The sequence below is a fragment of the Osmerus eperlanus genome, chromosome 6, assembly GCF_963692335.1.
Source record: "Osmerus eperlanus chromosome 6, fOsmEpe2.1, whole genome shotgun sequence".
Classification (NCBI taxonomy): Eukaryota; Metazoa; Chordata; class Actinopteri; order Osmeriformes; family Osmeridae; genus Osmerus; species Osmerus eperlanus.
Genome location: NC_085023.1, coordinates 10,351,878 through 10,369,752, shown reverse-complemented (window position 1 = coordinate 10,369,752; position 17,875 = coordinate 10,351,878). Strand labels below are relative to the sequence as shown.

Below are 17,875 nucleotides of genomic sequence, written 5' to 3'. Positions count from 1 at the left end.
AGAGGGCAAACTGGGTTCCTTCACGATGATGTTTCAAAAGTCAAAGTATACACTGCTTACAGAATGGAGTTTTCATCGTGCAGTGAATTTCTGCTCGATCAGCTGATTTCTGCTTGTGCGAGTCTAAATTACTTTTGACAATTTGGGGGTGGAGGCATATTGCCTGAAGGAAGGGGCAATGGCTTCTGAACCCAACAAGCCGTTTGTCCACAGTTACATTGGGCTCAGAGTTGTAAAGAAGTGGAAGCCGGTCCACCCACACCTCCCACACAGGGCGGATTGCTGCCAACTTGTTCTTGATTCTTGGTTATTGAACCTGATTACTCCGGAGAGCCACAATTCCTCTGGAGAGCTTCCATATGCTAGACAGGCCCTGTCTCGGCATGCCACAGACTTGCAGTTGACTCCCTCTTGACCTATACACATCTGCAAGGATGAGGATTCCAAAGTAGGCATTTAAATTGGTGTTGTCCATCTCTTTCCACTGCTCTCTGAACACACGTCTCCCCTCCAGGTTGGTCATATTCAAAATAATTTTCTGAACTGAGTCAGGAATCAGCAGCTCAAAGGATGACTTGATATCCTGAACCTGAGTTGCTTGCCAATCGTGTTGGCCCTGGTACCATTCTTATCATTTTAGCAGCTAAGCGCGGGAGCTCTCTCATTGGGGAAGAAGACCATTCACTCTGCCCATTCTTGGACATAATATATGTTTGCTGTGGGGCTCCTCCAGTGGTTGGCTGTGGGGCTCCTCCAGCGGCCAGATGTGGGGCTCCTCCAGCGGCCAGATGTGGGGCTCCTTCTGGTGTACCATGCACTATTCTATATTCCAATGACGGCAGTGGAAACCTTGGTGATGGCACTTGGGGCCTCAGTGATGGTAGTAGGGGCAACCTCAATAAGGGTAGTAGCAGCCTCAGTGGTCGCAGTGGAACCCTCAATGATGGAAATACTGGCCTCAATGACTGCAATGGCAACCACAATTATGGCAGAATCGCCCTCAATGAGGGCAGTAGCTGCCTCAGTGGTGGAAGTAGAGGCCTCAATAACTGCGGTTGCTACATAATCATTTGCATGAATGTACCAGAGCATTGGCAATTTGTTTTAAATAATGAGAAATTGCTTTGATGACGTGCAAAAGTGACTAGAATAGATGATATGGAGGTTGAACAAGTACTTCAGAGATAACAGAGAATTTCAATTGTGATCTGAGAAATATCAAAGCCACTGAGAAGAACTGTCATCACTTGCTGCATCACGGGCATCATGCATCACTGCATCATGGGCACTGTACACTAGTTTTTAAAATCAAGGGCTTCAATCCACCCCCTGACTTTTGATGGGATGAAGCTGACAGATTTATTTTGCTGCAGCAAGTTACACTATGGATAAATGAAAGTATTAATAAATAAATGTGAATAAACGAAAAGGTAAATACATAAATATACGAATTATTAAGCATTAAAGTGTATAATTCTTCATTTATTTAGCTTTACTATATAGTTGCATATTTATTCACTTATTTAAGCATACCATTATATAAATTGACTATCTCTGCTTAACCTAACAATTACACTGCCACCAGGCTAGATGTCGCTGTAGCTATTCTGTCTAGATTAATCTTGCAACTATCTGCCTGCATGGCACCCTGAAATCCTGTCGTTTGTCTTGAGCTGTCATCGCTGTTTACACAGTTTTGTGTTTGCAACTGGCCCTGCCACGGGTTGGAGTGTTGGCGTTGCTAGCTGGTTAAAGCGCAGCTAGCTTTCCAATTTTTTTGGATCGTAAAGGAATGGTGGTGTGTATGGCACGATTTGGTGAGTGAATCTTTAGATTCAGAAGAGAGTCAGCTTCTCAAGAGAAAATCGTTGACGGGTCTAGGGCAATCTTCGATACTAAACGGACATGGCAGCAGCAACAGTGGTGGAGTCTGATCAGTCGTCAACCGAAAGCGGTGCCGCATTTAATGAACTAAACAGCACTGGCTGGAACGAATCTCAACTTCGAAAGTATCCTTTTCAAACAAAACCCATACCAAGACTCTCTCTTACGGATCCAAGAGCCGAGCTGCTTTTAAACAATGAGGTAATCACTTTACTGTGTTCACACTGACTGTTTGTGAAGCATGACCAGCAACAGTAAAGACTCATCTCCATCCCTAATTTTGTTAACGCTCCGCGGCTCATGCAAGCCCGATTCTAAACATGCTCCTGTGAAGCCAGCTCTGCCAAATGTGACTCTTGTGTTACAGCAAGCTAAATATAACTGTATGACTGATTATAGATATAGTTTGTGTGGATTTCAGATCATCAAGCTTAATTTGAGGTACAGTAACCGTGATAACTATCAAGAGCACAGATTTATGTCAGCATAACTAAGTATTGTGGCAGCACTCCAACCCATGTGCATTATCCTAATCTGTAGATAAATTATTTGCAGACACTCCAGGTCTACAAAATATTCAAGTGATAAAGCGGTCTTGTGTTCCCATCATTCAATTTGGTGGATTGTTGTTGACCCTCCCCTTTCATAAGCCTAGCCAGATCTCCCAGTTGCTTCAAGTCTGATTTATGATTGAGCATAAACATACGTTTGGAAAATAGTCTGAATCGAAAGCTATGCATCGTAAGATATATTAGTGTCCAACTGCTAGTTGGTCAGTAAGGGCTGGGCTGTTATGGATCAGAATTGATTGTTCAGCTTCGGTATTAGTCCTGTGAATTATACAATTTTTCACTTTCTACTGCTAGACTCAATCATAGCAACGTATAGCTAAACAGTGATGAGTCAATTATTGTGGAACGTTTGTGGAGAGCCAACGGGCTTTTCTGTGTACAGTACATAAAGCTCGCATTTTAACCAGTTTGACAGAGTAGGTTACAATAGGCTATTAGACGTGCACTCAGAAGCTGTTTCAAGTAAACTTTCACTGTCAGTAAAAGTCCAAGAAACATAAGGTTCGTAAGACAGCATGGATCAGCAATTTCATTTTATTTACCACGTTCTGTGCCTTTTCGGACCATGCATTGCCTGTAGATCTCATCATATGGTATCTGCAAGGTAATAAGGCACAACCTAATTTACCTATTTGCTTAGTTATGTCATTAGTAATTGGCATATCACGAACGTGTTGGAATTTGCCATTATTAGGCTATTTATTATTGCAAGTTGCAATCCATTGTGTTCAATTTTCAATCCAAGGCTGACTAGCTGTTTGAACAAGCTTGTGAAGACCGCAGATGGAAGTGTGTTTATGTCATTTAATTGATTGCTGCATCCAACACTACTTTCCCTTTCGAATTAAGGATGCACGCATGCGTTGTATCACTTGTTGTCTTTAAAGTGGGGGACTATGGGTCCCAGTATTACAAAGTATGCAACATTCATTAATTGACTGAGATCGAATTGACTGTGAACTTGGGCTGCGCTTGAAATTGAAGTCAAATGTGGCTGTTTTGTGCTTATCCTCAACCTGCAGTCAAGCCCTTGAGTGAAAAAGCAAGCTGCGCCGAGCAGAGCTCTGGTCGCCAAGCGCTACCCCAGCCTACGTTCCTTCAGTCACGTAGCACTTGCAAAAAAAAAAAAAAAAAGCATTTCCAACGCGACCATCAATCCCGCTGTCTGCCAGCGAACGAATTGTATTACTCGTGTACTACTGCTTCTAGAAAAGTTCCTGGTCAGAAACAGGTGTGCCTTTCTTTGCTACGTACACAAAGATAAATGTTTTGTCAGCTGGCATAACAATGTCAACCAATTCAAAATATTTCATTTAACTAGTTCTAGCTACCCAATACCACAACTGTATGGAAGATAATTGAAACACGTAGAACATAATATTGATTTGCTCTAGTTCGACGAGTTTCTCTTTTTGTTTTTCACATACATGCATGCATGTAATTTTCTGTTTTTAGGAGCCTGTGGTTTTAACGGACACAAATCTAGTGTATCCAGCTCTGAAATGGGACATAGGTTACCTTCAGGAGAACATTGGGAGCGGAGACTTCTCTGTTTACATTGCCGAAAACCACAAGTTCCTCTACTATGACGAGAAGAAAACGGTCAACTTTGAGAACTTTGTCCCCAAGTCTCGAAGGATGGAAATGAAATTCTCAGAATTTGTAAACAAAATGCATGAAACACAAGAACTGGATGGCGAGGAGAGGTAAACTGTATTGTTTTTGTTGAATATTTCTAATACTATGATAATGCACAATTGTATTTGTGGTATAACATTTGTTTAGGTATTTGCATTGGGGATGTGCTCAGTGGGGAATTTTATTATGTTGTATGTATGTATTTTTTTATGTTGAAATTCTATAATGCACAATGCAGGAAAGGAAAGGGCCAATGAGTACGCATTTATGCAGGAGCATATGGGAAACAGCTTCCTGATCTGACTTGGCTCATTCATACACACTCATATCACTTACTGACCTATGCCCACACTTATCATGTTTCCTATCCATACATATTTATTAAATCAAATAAAATTCACACTGCAAAAGCACCAATGCACATCCATTTTTATAAGAAATGTACAGTAGGGTTGTTGGAGTTTTACATACTGGTGTGGTGTGCCAGCACAGTACTTATTTAGGGTGGTGATCCTTTATTCGTTTTTTTCTGTGTCTATCAACATTGTGCCAGGGTGTACCTGCAGCAGACCTTGAATGACACAGTGGGAAGGAAGATTGTGGTGGATTTCCTGGGGTTTAACTGGAACTGGATCAACAAACAACAAGCCAAGCGTAACTGGGGACAACTTACATCTAACTTACTGCTCATAGGCATGGAGGGTAAGTGGTTCTGGACATGTACATTATCTTGGTTGTTTGTTTACCTTTTTGTACATACAGCATGACCCATTATATTTATAGACAAATCACCCCATAGCAATACTATTTATAGTTATTACATTTAATCATTTAGCAGATCCTTTATCCAAATTGACATGCTGTACTGATAGGGAACAAGTGCTGGAGATGATCAAGGACCGTTCCCACCATTTTGGGGGTCTACACACTCTCATTGCAGGCAATGTGACCCCAGCTCACTACGATGAGCAACAGAACTTCTTTGCTCAGATTAAAGGGCACAAGAGGTGCATTCTGTTTCCTCCAGACCAGTTTGAGTGTCTCTACCCCTTCCCTGTACACCACCCCTGTGACAGACAGAGTCAGGTAAGTGTGTCTTGTTAAATGCCAATTCTGTTATAGAATGAGGTTATTTGTCAGCCATGTAATCCATGTAAGCCATGTAATTGGGAGTCAGGTGGCTGAGCGGTTAGGGAATCGGGCTAGTAATCAGAAGGTTGCCGGTTTGATTCCCTGTGCCAGTCTGTGCCAAATGACAATGTGTCCTTGGGCAAGGCACTTCACCCTACTTGCCTCGGGGAGAATGTCCCTGTACTTACTGTAAGTTGCTCTGGATAAGAGCGTCTGCTAAATGACTAAATGTAAATGTAATCAACAAGACATTTCTAATGACAACTTTGCATTTGTACTTTTTGTTGTTGCTATTTATTAGGTTGATTTTGAGAACCCTGACTATGAGAGGTTTCCTAATTTCAAAAACCTAGTGGGCTATGAGACTGTTGTGGGCCCAGGGGACGTGCTCTACATCCCTATGTATTGGTAAGAAGTGCTCTACTTATAGCATGTCTGTTAATTTAAGATGAGACCCCATGTCATTCTGAGTTTCAAAAAAAGCAGTAGGTATCAGTTTATGGAGGCTTGCTACTTTTATAGTTTTTCCACTGCCAGGCAAGTTTATCTGTCCTATTCTCACATTAATGCCAGTGTACTGTTCCAACTGTGGCTGAGGTGTGAAACATAATCCAGTAGACTGTGGTCCTGACATAAGACCACAGACCTCTGGGTTCCTGCCAGAGGCCAGCAGTCTGCCATATCCCAGTAGAACCAACTGCATGGCGGAGTAGTTGGTGAGCTGAGCTAGAGTGTTCTTTCCTCTCTGTGGAAGTCAGTGGACGGAGAAATAATATTGAGCAGCTGTGCCGAACTATGTCGAACAGCCCTTCCTTTCCCACTGGCCATCTGGACCAGTACCTCTAGTCTGCTGACCCTGACACTATTACTCTCATACTGATTTTCACCCTTTTCCCCACAACTTTTTTACCTAACTGCCTTCTACTGTTATTAAGGTACGATACAAAGGAGAGGTGTAATTTAATTATTACAATTACCTGGACATTTTTTTAAACCCCTTCTGTATAAAAAAAGAATAGGTTGATCTTTTCCTCCAATTTGTGTTATTATGACAATATCTGTGTCTCAACCCTTTCTCATTTCATTGAATTTCATCCCATTATATTCATTTATAAGAAGTGTTTAAAAAAAAAAAGATTGAAACATTATTAAAGACAGCTCTTAACTCTGCAATTATTTGATGCAAAGGTGTGTACAATTCTAGGCCTATTGCAAAGCGAACAGCTCATCCAAACAATGTTACATCATGTAACTGCATGTCCTTGAGTCCTGAGCAAGACACCCGCCGACCCAAATTTTCATACAGCGTCTGGTTCTCAAGATAATTGCGATACAAAGAGAGATTCCTGGATTATTGTTAGATTCAGTCCCTTTGTTGAGGCATTCCAGATTGTGGTTATGTGCATTCAGTTGCTTTACTTATCTTTGATGTGTCTATTGTTTTTAATGTTCCTAATTTCAGTACAGTATTAATTAAACATATATTTGACCATGTATGTATTATCAAGAACGGCAGTAATCATTTAATTGTTCTATGGATATATGACTGCTCTCCTGTTCTATTAGGTGGCATCACATTGAGTCCCTTTTGAGTGGCGGAGTGACTATCACTGTTAACTTTTGGTACAAGGTGAGGCATCGCTTTTTTATCCTCTTCTTCATAGGAATAAGTGTCCTGCCCTGTTCCATAAAGCAAGTTTACCAACACGGTTAGTCTGCATATTCAACATAACACCAGTTCAGTTACAACAGCAACTTAAGATGGGAAACTAACCTGGGTTGCGTTTCCCTAAAGCGTCGTAAGCCTAAATTGATTGTAGAATCCATCGTACGACGAATCTTAGTTTTACGGTCCGTTCCCAAAGACACCGTAGCTAAAGTGTCTCTTGAAAATTCGTAGCTCTTGAAAGCGCATAGATTAGCCTACTTCTTACGAGCATGTTTGGGAAACGCACGTAAGAAATATCGATGGTTTCGTTATTTTGCTCGATCGTTGCTACGATCCATCGTTATCGGGAAACGCAGCCCTGGTCTGTGGCAGGTTAACTGTCAGATTAAACCTGAATTGTTGCTTAGCCAGTTCCTGTAACTCTGACCTGATGGTAAAGAGATCCTTTTATCATTTACTTTCTGGCATGCTGCCATATTATTTTAATAACCAGTTTATAGAAAAGCAACGGAAAATTATAAAAAATATATAATAAATACATTATACAAAAATAAATCATAAGACATTGGGACCTACATATGTGTTTGTATGGTATGTGTTAACGTTTTGGCTTATGCTATATAAAATATGTCTAAATGATAATAATAATATCTAAATGACCCCAATACAATTATAATAGCTACATAATTTGTGAACTGTGCAATTGCTAGACATTATTATGACAACAAACATAGTATCTAATTCCATATGCCTTGACTTTGTATTTTCCCAATAGGAAACCATGTTTAAAAATGAATTGGTTAATGTATTGGGTACTAGCCTGTATTTACATCAATGTCAAAAAACTAAACTTGGGTGGCTGTATGGTTATCTAATCAAATAAGAAAACTTCTTTAAATAAGGACCTCAACCGATGTGTAGTTTTTTGCCAATCATGGCGTGTCCTTTCATTGACGAGGTGGTCGATGCTGTCATACACAGGCCATTTTAAAGGGAACATACTTCAGGGAAAGGTCACGTGTCCATGAACATCGCTGTTTACCATATCGATTTGTTCCATGTTTGACCTCTCGGACTTCTTAAGAATAGCATGCACACTACTACTACCTGAACCTGTTGATTGCGATTGTGGAAACTTGAATTATCCTTTATGGAACCACTTTAGCCCTGATTTATGTTAGGTTGATTCAAGTCAGATTTTGGATTTAATACCCATATTTTCTTGGCATGCTTTATGGAACAAGCCGCTGTTGTGTCTGTTTGGCTTTTAAACATATTCATTCTATTACACTAGGGCGCCCCAACACCCAAGAGGATAGAGTACCCTCTCAGAGCCCATCAGAAGGTGGCCATCATGAGGAACATCGAGAAGATGCTGGGAGAGGCACTAGGAGACCCACACGAAGTAAGAGTGTGAAACCCTGTTTCACACCACACCATACATCTTCCAATCACAACATTCAGACAATATAATGAGCAAATGTTCCTCCATTTCTAGAACATCATTTCACTGCTCCCCCTGTATTTAGGTCATCTATTGTGAATAGTGCACGTATGGAATCCCAGTGGCATGCTGGCCCTCAGTCCAACCCAATTACAGGGAATATTTATGTCTTACCTGATTTAGTACAGAAAAAGGGTAATATGTGGTACAAAGACCTGAGGACACTGAAAGAGAATTCTCAAAACACACCTGTAGGTTCGAAAAGTGGTTTATTTGTCTGATTGACGTTCTGAGTCTAATTTACTGAGAGAGAAAAAAAAACTTTTATTGGCAGGTCGGACCTTTGCTGAACATGATGATTAAGGGGCGATACGACCAGGACCAGAGATTCAGCTAGAATCTCCTCTTGCAAACAGTTACCAGTCTGCTGCTGAAATTGTGTGTGTGAGTGCTTGTGTTGGTGAGTGAGTGTGTGTGTGTGTGTGTGTGTGTGTGTGTGTGTGTGTATGTTTAGTATGAGTGGACACGAGTGCACTTGCATGCAAACTTGGACTGTTGAGCTACCATTGCATGGCAGTACTAGGCTACCCTGAAAGACAGGGAAATCTTCCACTCTGCTTCGATTTGCCTGACACTTTCTTTCTTTTTGTTTTTTTTTTGTTTCAAGCTGCCAGAGGAATAGACTGGACTAGTGGTCCATTTCCTCTCCGCATGCTGTCAATGATTGCCTGGTATTGAATACGTGACTTACACTCAATAAGTATTTTATTGGGAGTAAAGTATCCTTGCATCAGCAATGTGTGTTGGTATAGGGAACTTAACCACAATATATCTAGATATTTATAAGCCAGAAGTTCCTGCTCTGTCAACATCACTGCAAAATAGGAATACCTTGATATAACAGTGATTGTGGGACACTCCGCCTTAGCTACACTGTGATTTGAGAGCTAAATTACAGGACTTACTTTCTCAAAATATTTTTTTGCATACCTGTAAAGATTTTAACAAAGAATATTTTGGGGGGGGGGTTGTTGATATGGCTGATTGGTTTAATCAATGGGTGTCAGAAAGCAGTAGTTTATTGGCAGATAAAAAATCAAAAAAATCAAAATTTCAAAATCGAGCCAAAATTGTCTTTCACAACACTGAAGGAACATGTGATAGTTCATGTGATATGTGATTTTAGTTTAAGAATTTACAAATAGTTTGTGATTGTATGTTGCTCATATCTTTGATTTCATGAATAAGCTACATTTGTTTTTGTTATTTGATAATCAACGTTACTTGAAATGGAAACCACCAGTCAGGGCATTAAAGTACATATGCAAACATTTCAATCTTAACTGCTCAGTCTATTTTGGACAGAAAAAATAACCCTCATATAAAAGCCATTTTGCTAGCTTTTCCCTGAAATCTAGCAAAATGTGACCGATTTGTTAATTTGTATCTTTTTTAAATGCATTGCAATGCTGTACCCACTTGTGTAATTTACCCTGTGGGTGACTCCTAGTGGCTTTAGCCAGACAGCTTTGTTCCATAACTGCCACTATCAGTGGTGGAAAATGAGATTTGGGATGTAACTTCACTGATAGAATACTTCAACTGAGGTATAATAAAGTACCAACAGCTTAAATACATAATGAGCTGTGACTTTGTCCAGGTCACTCTTGCATGTTTGGTTAGTTTGGTTTACAGTTATTATATTGCTAGTGTAAATTCAAAGCATTACTCATTCAGTTATTATAGATGTGGCTGACATTTTGCTTTGAAATATGTTTGACCTACAGTTGAATGAAATGGACACATTTTTTGTGTGTTTGACTTGCATTTGTTCAATCAAAATTGTTGACTGCTAATTTGCATCCCAGTTAAGGAATGCATTTATGCAAAAAGTCCCATTGCTATTGTTTGGACAGGTTTCAAAGTGATTAGGAATCATGGTTGTTATTGTGCCATTGTGAAGTATTTTCTTTAAGCAGCGCAAACAGACAGCTGGCGGTAACTCAGAGAGATTCAAATGACATGTTGTGCTATACTTGCCAAACAGACTGTGTCCTAATGATTAAAAAGCTGATTGATTGATAACAATCAAAAGCAGTAGATGAACAATATTTAAAGGTTCTCTAACACGTTTTAATTACTTTGCCTAAATGGGGAGAATATTTGTTACCAAAACAGGAATATGTGTGTGAAATTAATTCATGTCATTCTGAATAATGATCATGGGTCAGTTTAGCAGACCTAGTGTAAGCGTATCCAATTTATCATTGCCAAATGTCGGAGACCTATTTAATGGAGATGCGTGTTTTTGGTTCAAGATTTAACTTAATTTGTCTTTTGGAAATTACATTGGAGTTACAGTATATAAGAAAAAGGTTTTAAGCCATTTGTATTATTTGATTAAATATGGGGATTTGTTTCATTTTCAGGTGACTGAAAATGAATCAAATGTAATTTGGTTGGCATGTGCATAGCACATTTAGTTCCATCAAAGAATATGGAAGTGTGTTGGTTATACAACAAAATTGTTCAAGTATCTGTTCTTCAGTTCACTGAACCTAAGTTGAATTGTGGTTTCTGTATGTGCGTTCCTCCCTTCACCTGTACTGTACCACGTGCCTAGGTCTGTTATGGAATTGCACTAGAAGTAGGCAGAACTATTTTCTAAGATTAATTTAAATTAAGGCTTTAAATGTGACTATTTGACATGGTTTGTGAAGATATTGGTATTATGTCATTAGTATCCTTTTGTCAGAAATGTAAAACTATACTTTTCTTCTGTTCCTGCACTTGTTTTGTCTGCTGAATTCTGCACTGGTTTGAATGACTGGTTAATGTATGTTGTTGTGCAAGTAGCTTTGAAATAAAACTTTATTGAAATCAAGGATGTCATAAATGCTCCAGATTAGACACAATGGGAGATTTCCTACTACAGCATATGAATTACTAATATAGTAATGTAGCGTTCTTATTTTTTTATTTATTTACAAAATCATAACCTACCTATCACTACTTATTACAAATGATAATTTGTAATAAGTAGTGATAGGTAGGTTACTTTCAGTTTAATTTAAGAGATTTAAACTTCCAGTTTAATCTTAAAAAAACTGGTAGTAAACTTTTAATATTTGGGTGTGGTTGATATACTCATTACTTCTGTTTGACTTTCTGTATTTTACACATCAGGGAGAACTAGATCAGGAAACTCATTAAGAACATGTAGAAGAAAGTGGAGTGTTTATTTTAAAAGTGTGTAGCAACCACATATAACAACAAAGGCTTATTTTAAAACAAGGCAATGGTCTGGTAAAATAGAAAAAGCTGTATAAACCATGAAAATCCAATGGTGTGGTTCACTCACATACTGTAATACTGGACCATACCATCAAAAGTACAGAAAAAAAGTATTTTTAACAGTAACATCAGGGTGTCATTCTCCTATAAAGCATAATTCAAAGATATTTTACTTCATATACAACACAAAATAGCATATCTGGTACATAAATATCTCAACTTACCACTGATATCATAGCAATTGAAAATAGCACAATCAACAAATTCACAAGCAAAGTAGAAATGGGAGTCATGACACAAACAAGTGGTAAATGCAAAATGAACATAAATGAGATACATGAGTTATAACGTGAGGTGAATTTGGCTGTAATCTTGTTTATTAAAATGGATCCTATAAGCACCTAAAGAGATATCCCCATCAGAACATTCAAAAACATATCCTTTCAAATCTAGACATCTATATATAAAAAATAAAAACATGCAATTTGATTCTTAAAACTATTAAAAAGTAAAGGTTTAGCCATGGCATAATCTCTATTGTGACAAAACAAAGTGCCTTTGTTGGTTGACACCTTCAATCGAGAACAGCACAAGCAACTTTCACTTTCATTTGCACTTATTTCAAGTTGCTAACTCTAAAAGCTTTTAAATAGTTGCTGAGCTGCAATGTTTGCCAAGTCAATTAAAAAATCTGAACATTAAGAAGTCACTATATAATTCAGTATAGTGACAGTAATGCAGGAAATGTATTTCAATCTCTGCAAGACTCAAGGTGTATTGCATAATGAATGAGTTCTTCTGATAACGGTAGTCAAAATAGCTTAATCAATATATCAAGAAGTAAACACATAGACAAAACAGTCACTGCAACATCAGGCCAGCTGAGATGGCAAAAGAAAAAACTGTAAAAGTAGTATTGGCAACACATTATTATAAACTTGTCAGCCATTCACCAAACATTTGAAATATATTTATAAATGGTTGGTAAAAATGTATCAACGGTCAATAGGTTTGATCTTTAAAAGACACTGGCAAAGCAGCCACCCCACAGCCCCTGGAGGGGCCCACAAGCTCTGGGGGGTCCATACGTCTATCGTCTCAAAATATTTTTGATGACCCTTATTTTACCAGTACTTTATAAATGTTCGATGCTTCAAGTTTCAGTCAAGGACAATTTTATGCCAACACATCAACCTATGGTGAAAATGAAAAATAAGGATTGCAGAAATGTTTAGGCAGAACTAGATGGTTACACAATTCTGAAATAAGACAATACGACTCATAATACCAACACAGAAGTATTCCTTTACCAGGGAAATGTAGACAATACTTCGAAAAAGACAAAAAATGCCGGTCCTTGGCAACCAGTCATCAATGGAATCTGTATTTACGAGCAGGCTTGATGCTAACATAAGTCTTTTTCATCTCCTCGGAATCCTCCTTCTTCACAAGGTGGTAACGCTCTCCTTTGGTGGTCACCACCTGGTTGCTGTGGTAACGCACAAGCTTTTTGGGGGCCTAGATCAAAACATAAAAATACAGTCTTAGTAGGAATCTTTTTCGAGGGGTCAGACACCTGGGATGTTCCCAAAACATTTCAGCCAGAACCTACCTCTTTGGGTACAACTGGCCTGTGAGTTTTCTTATCATCCTCTCTGTCCACCAGCATGTATCTGAAGAGACATTCCAATCATTAATATATAAATACTACTAAACTATATAGTATCGCCTAACTAGGAGACATGATTTGTGCTAAAAAAAAACAGCAAGTAAAAAAAAATCATCAAACTGAGACCTACTTCTCCAGGATGCTCTCTTTCATCTTCTGGTCTCCTTGTCGAGACACAATCTTCCCATGGTGTACCTAAAGGAAACAATTTAATCTGGTTGATAGAAAGTCAACAGTACAATATATCACCAAGACCAAGTATCAGGTTCAAGTGAAACGGTTGATGTTTTAATATCATTGATATAAATGGACAGACTGACATTGAGAGGGGAGGGGCTAAACTGGACATCTCCCTCGATGATGAGGCGCACAGCTTCCTCCATATCTCCCTTTGCGATGGACAGGGCACTCCTGGCATCTGATAGGCTGCACTTGGGGAACATTTCCAGGAGGTGCTGCTCCTGAGCCTCAAATTCAGGGATGGTTATCTAGACGTAGTGGGACAGTACAAGCATTTACACCAGTATAACACCCACAAGCAATCTAAATTTGAATTGACAATGGTCCGGGTAGGTTTGGTATTGCTGAGCAGTGTAACTACCAAAGTGTTACTACCTTTGCGGTGGCACCCTCTATCTGTGTTATCTGATGATTGGTTTCTCTTGGCGGTGGAACAGTAGATATGGGGCTGAGCTTTAAAGGTAAATCTTCAAAACCAGCCTTAGGTGCACTCTTTTCTGCATCGAAGAAATGCTCAATTATTACATTATGACACAATTACATTATTTAAGTATTAGAGGATTAAGTCTGGATACACTGATGCACACCTTGAAAGCATATGGATTGTTACATATTTTAGCCAAGCTTTTGTCAAATGGATGTGCATCACTTAATGTGTAATGTATGATACTAAAGGCTACATTATCCTGTTACCTGAACTTCGGGCTGTGGCTAATTTTGAGGCCAGGCTGAACATCATCTCACAGACTTTGACACTGTAAAACAGGTTAATATTGTTTTGTTTCAAGGTGAAAAGAACAGATAGGCATTGACTTAAATCATGAAAGCCACATCATGAAACAGCTAAATCATGGCCTGACAGGAAAATCTGGGCAATGTAATTGGTACACATTATGTTCGTTACTTTGGTGTGATTAAAGACTGTAAGGATCCTTTAATTCTTACACATGCAGACACAACACATTAACTAGATGTTCAGAGACACATTTGTTTAGAATTACCTGTCAATTTCAGCAAAGCCAGGGATATAGGCCTCTAGCATCTCAGCAAACACCTCCACATCAAAGTTCTCTTCCACACTCTCCTGAGAACCCAGATCCTCCAAAACTCCAGTAATGTAGGACAAAAGTACATCATCCAAGGTGCTAAACAGGAAACAAGGCACATCAATATAGTCAAGACATACTGTACCTGGACAGCATTCATTCAAGCTAAATCCTGTCAATTGGTCTCACGGAAGAGCCTGATTGAACATGATTGTTTGATGTGGGATAGCTGGGTACAGAAAGATATAATAGTAGAAAAACGTATATAACTACTGCAAATAGCCTACTACAGTGTGATACATCAACTAATTCTTACCTGAGGTCTGCACCAGGAATGTATGTCTGTATGAACTCATGCAATGCATCGTGGATTATCTTGTGAAGGTCCATAATGACTTTCACCACACTAGAAATGAAAAAAAACACAAACATTAAACAGAAAGACTGGGTTGCCTTGGCTCTCAATGCAAGACCTAATGAGCTAACGTTGGGCCTATGTAAAAAAAATAACGGTTTTTTAGAGGCAGCAGTAATCGGCCATCACTAACGTTACCAAATCCTCAATGTTATCGGGATGAACTAAATGATTCACTAAATGATGAGTGACAGCAGATGGCCCAACAGTAGCTAGGCATTCTAGAATATTCAAAAAAGCTGTGTTTTGTTCTGATTAGCTTAAGATCTTTGATAGCTAGCATTAGTTATCGCGTTAACAAATACACACGAAGATTGAAACAACGTTAGCCGGGTTATTTACTAATAAAATACTATTCACTTATCAGCAATACTATTTGAAAACATTAGAGACAGAGATAACGCGAATCCCATCATATGACGTTTTAATAGCAGAGTTTGCCAGCTAGCCATTCAGCTAGCCTAACTAGCTAGCTGGTTAGCAATGTTGTTCATGTTGAAAAATACTTACGTTCGATTGAAAGTAACCTAATAAGTAAAAAGGAGGTGTGGACGGGAATTTTAATCGTTTGCCCTTACTGGTGCATCAGGAATGCAGGATAAATTAATTCAGAGGAAATAGACTAAATAACTAGCAATAGCTAGCAACTAGCAAAAAGCTGCCCGCTGTCACTATTGTTCAAAACATATGACGTCATATCCCCCCAAATGTAAATACAAGCACGTGCGTGCAAAAAAGTGCGTGCATACAAGCTAGCTAACTATTAGTAGGGCTACAATCACATTTTCATCGAGATAATTATTTATTATTATATTCTTATTATTTATACACAGACTTACATTTGATGACATGTCGAAGTGAGAAAAGCAAAACATGAGGACTGAGGGGCCCAACACCGCAACTCTTCTGAGAACACCTGGGAGAAACGTACGTTGTTCTGAAGTGTGAGCTGCAATAAGGGTTGCAGTTGCACTACTACAAAATTAACGCTAGATGGTAGCATTCAAACACCGTGTGGTTTCACATCCTCCAGGGATTTGTATTTATTTTAGTAGGATAGATGCTCACGGGACGATAAAAACAGAACTTGAGGTTATCAGAGCACATCTCCAACGGTTTAGTAAGTGTTATGATAAATTCATGTTACTTATAATTGATTATTTAGCAAAACTGTTGGGACATGACTCACCGTTTGGCCGATTGTTATTTTGCTATTAAGTACAGATTCAAATAAATAATGTAATTAATTAACTCTATAAATGTAAAGACTCATTTGCAAATGCACGTGACACATACAGTAAATAGTTCAATATTAAGTATTTAGCCTATTCTGTTTTAATGGTCAATAGAAATGGAAGTCAAATCATCAACTTTCAGATGGTCACACAAAAAATTGTTTGTCAGGTGAACACTGCAAGAATTACGACCAATGTTACAGTTATGATCTTTGCTATTGGATCCAGCTGCACGGTCTTGCTTTGTTCCAGTTCTCCTGGTTTGCCATTATAAACGCAGAAGATCTATTTTCCACCTGATGGCATGAGGTGGTCCATCTGTTTGTGTGTGTTATGGCCCAGAGGTTAGAGAGAGAGATTTCCCTGGCCTTCAAGGGGTTCCACCACAGAGAGATTTAACACTAACCCTGCTGGGCTTCTGTCCCACCAAGAAAATCAACACACTGAGTCTCACCGCAATTTTACAAACTCTTTGAACTTTAAATGTATCATTTTAACCATGTTGCATGCTTTTGAAGTGGAGGTTGTAAAAAAGTATATTGTTTCTATTGTAATTTTTATCATTTTACGTATGTGAAGCACAAGTTGTCAGAGCAGATTTGTTCATTAACCGTAATTAATTATTGATATTTTGTCAAAGATATAATAAATCATAGTAACAAGTGTTTCTACATTCATACCCATTCATAAATTTAGAGTTTGCATTGCAACATTCTAATTTTTACTTTTAACTACTTTGAAATGTCTTTAGAGCTATGGTTGTTGAATATGTTATATAAAAGTAAAACATTTGCCCAAAGGAAACACAATATGCTATCAGGAAAGACGAGAGTTTTATATTTCATTAAAGTTGAACATTCACATTATTATGTAGAAAGCTCACAATAAGTATAAATACATGGTTTATTTATTTTTTTCAGAAAGGAAAATGATTTTGTGTGTAATGTATTTGGATATGCATTGGTTAATGATGAGATGTGTCCATTCGGTGTCCCACACCCATTTACAATATTTAAATACATACATACATACATACATGTATAAGAAATATATTATAAGACTTAGCTCTGTCTTTTCAACGTATCTAAGTATTTATGTAAAACATAATTACTCTCAGACGTACCCAAATATTTTTTTCTGTGGTGGGCCCAATCCCAAAAGTGCTTTAAATCGGTCGATAAAATGAAAAGACAAATAAACTCCTCTTATTGGCAGATGCAGAACTGTTATATTTTACAGAAAACACTTATCCTTGTGTTTTGTAATTGTATTTTGCATCATTCAATGAAACCCTGTCAGACCATAATGCAGTGTGAGACAAATGACTGTATAATATATCCCTTTCAACATTTCCCTCCAAATCAGAATGCATAGACAGTGCACAAAGTTTCGAAAGTGTCTCCTACAATGTTGATCATTTGACCTTTTGGGTCATTGGTGCACTGTGATACAAAAACCTGTGTTTACAATTACATATATTGATGCCTATGATCTGAAGGCTGAAGGTCAAGACCATTGTTACTTATTACACTATTCATTGGATTAGTCAGGTGATTCCAAAATAAAATCCATGGGATTAATTCTTGACGTCAACAAGGTGCTGAAATATATGAACGCTCTTATCAAGGCAGAATAAGC

General features: G+C 38.3%; 2 protein-coding genes across 2 annotated transcripts; one reads left to right on the top strand and one right to left on the bottom strand.

Moving 5' to 3' along the window:
- Positions 1-1,702: 1,702 nt before the first annotated feature.
- hif1an (hypoxia inducible factor 1 subunit alpha inhibitor) lies at positions 1,703-11,222 on the top strand. The gene is made up of 8 exons (XM_062463391.1): positions 1,703-2,085; positions 3,912-4,162; positions 4,648-4,796; positions 5,035-5,180; positions 5,527-5,633; positions 6,792-6,855; positions 8,189-8,299; positions 8,673-11,222. The coding sequence occupies exons 1-8, from the start codon at positions 1,906-1,908 to the stop codon at positions 8,733-8,735; spliced, it is 1,071 nt and encodes a 356-aa protein (XP_062319375.1). The 5' UTR covers positions 1,703-1,905; the 3' UTR covers positions 8,736-11,222.
- Positions 11,223-12,917: 1,695 nt separating this feature from the next.
- On the bottom strand, positions 12,918-15,724 carry cuedc2 (CUE domain containing 2). The gene is made up of 9 exons (XM_062463389.1): positions 15,513-15,724; positions 14,904-14,993; positions 14,543-14,686; positions 14,235-14,296; positions 13,917-14,038; positions 13,622-13,789; positions 13,432-13,496; positions 13,245-13,305; positions 12,918-13,150 (listed from the first exon to the last, which is right to left on the bottom strand). Exons 2-9 carry the CDS (start codon positions 14,975-14,977, stop codon positions 13,004-13,006), a joined length of 843 nt encoding a protein of 280 aa, XP_062319373.1. The 5' UTR covers positions 14,978-14,993; positions 15,513-15,724; the 3' UTR covers positions 12,918-13,003.
- Between the last annotated feature and the right edge of the window lie 2,151 nt (positions 15,725-17,875).

Bases quoted from the DNA above. Each gene is read 5' to 3' on its own strand.
- cuedc2 (XM_062463389.1), bottom strand. From the start codon at position 14,977: ATGGACCTTCACAAGATAATCCACGATGCATTGCATGAGTTCATACAG. The intron at 14,297-14,542 runs GTAATTCTAAAC...CCTGTTTTACAG, and splicing joins GGCTTTGCTGAAATTGACAG to TGTCAAAGTCTGTGAGATGA. The intron at 13,151-13,244 runs GTAGGTTCTGGC...GTTTTGATCTAG, and splicing joins GGCCAGTTGTACCCAAAGAG to GCCCCCAAAAAGCTTGTGCG.
- hif1an (XM_062463391.1), top strand. From the start codon at position 1,906: ATGGCAGCAGCAACAGTGGTGGAGTCTGATCAGTCGTCAACCGAAAGC. The intron at 5,634-6,791 runs GTAAGAAGTGCT...CTGTTCTATTAG, and splicing joins CTCTACATCCCTATGTATTG to GTGGCATCACATTGAGTCCC. The intron at 6,856-8,188 runs GTGAGGCATCGC...CTATTACACTAG, and splicing joins CTGTTAACTTTTGGTACAAG to GGCGCCCCAACACCCAAGAG.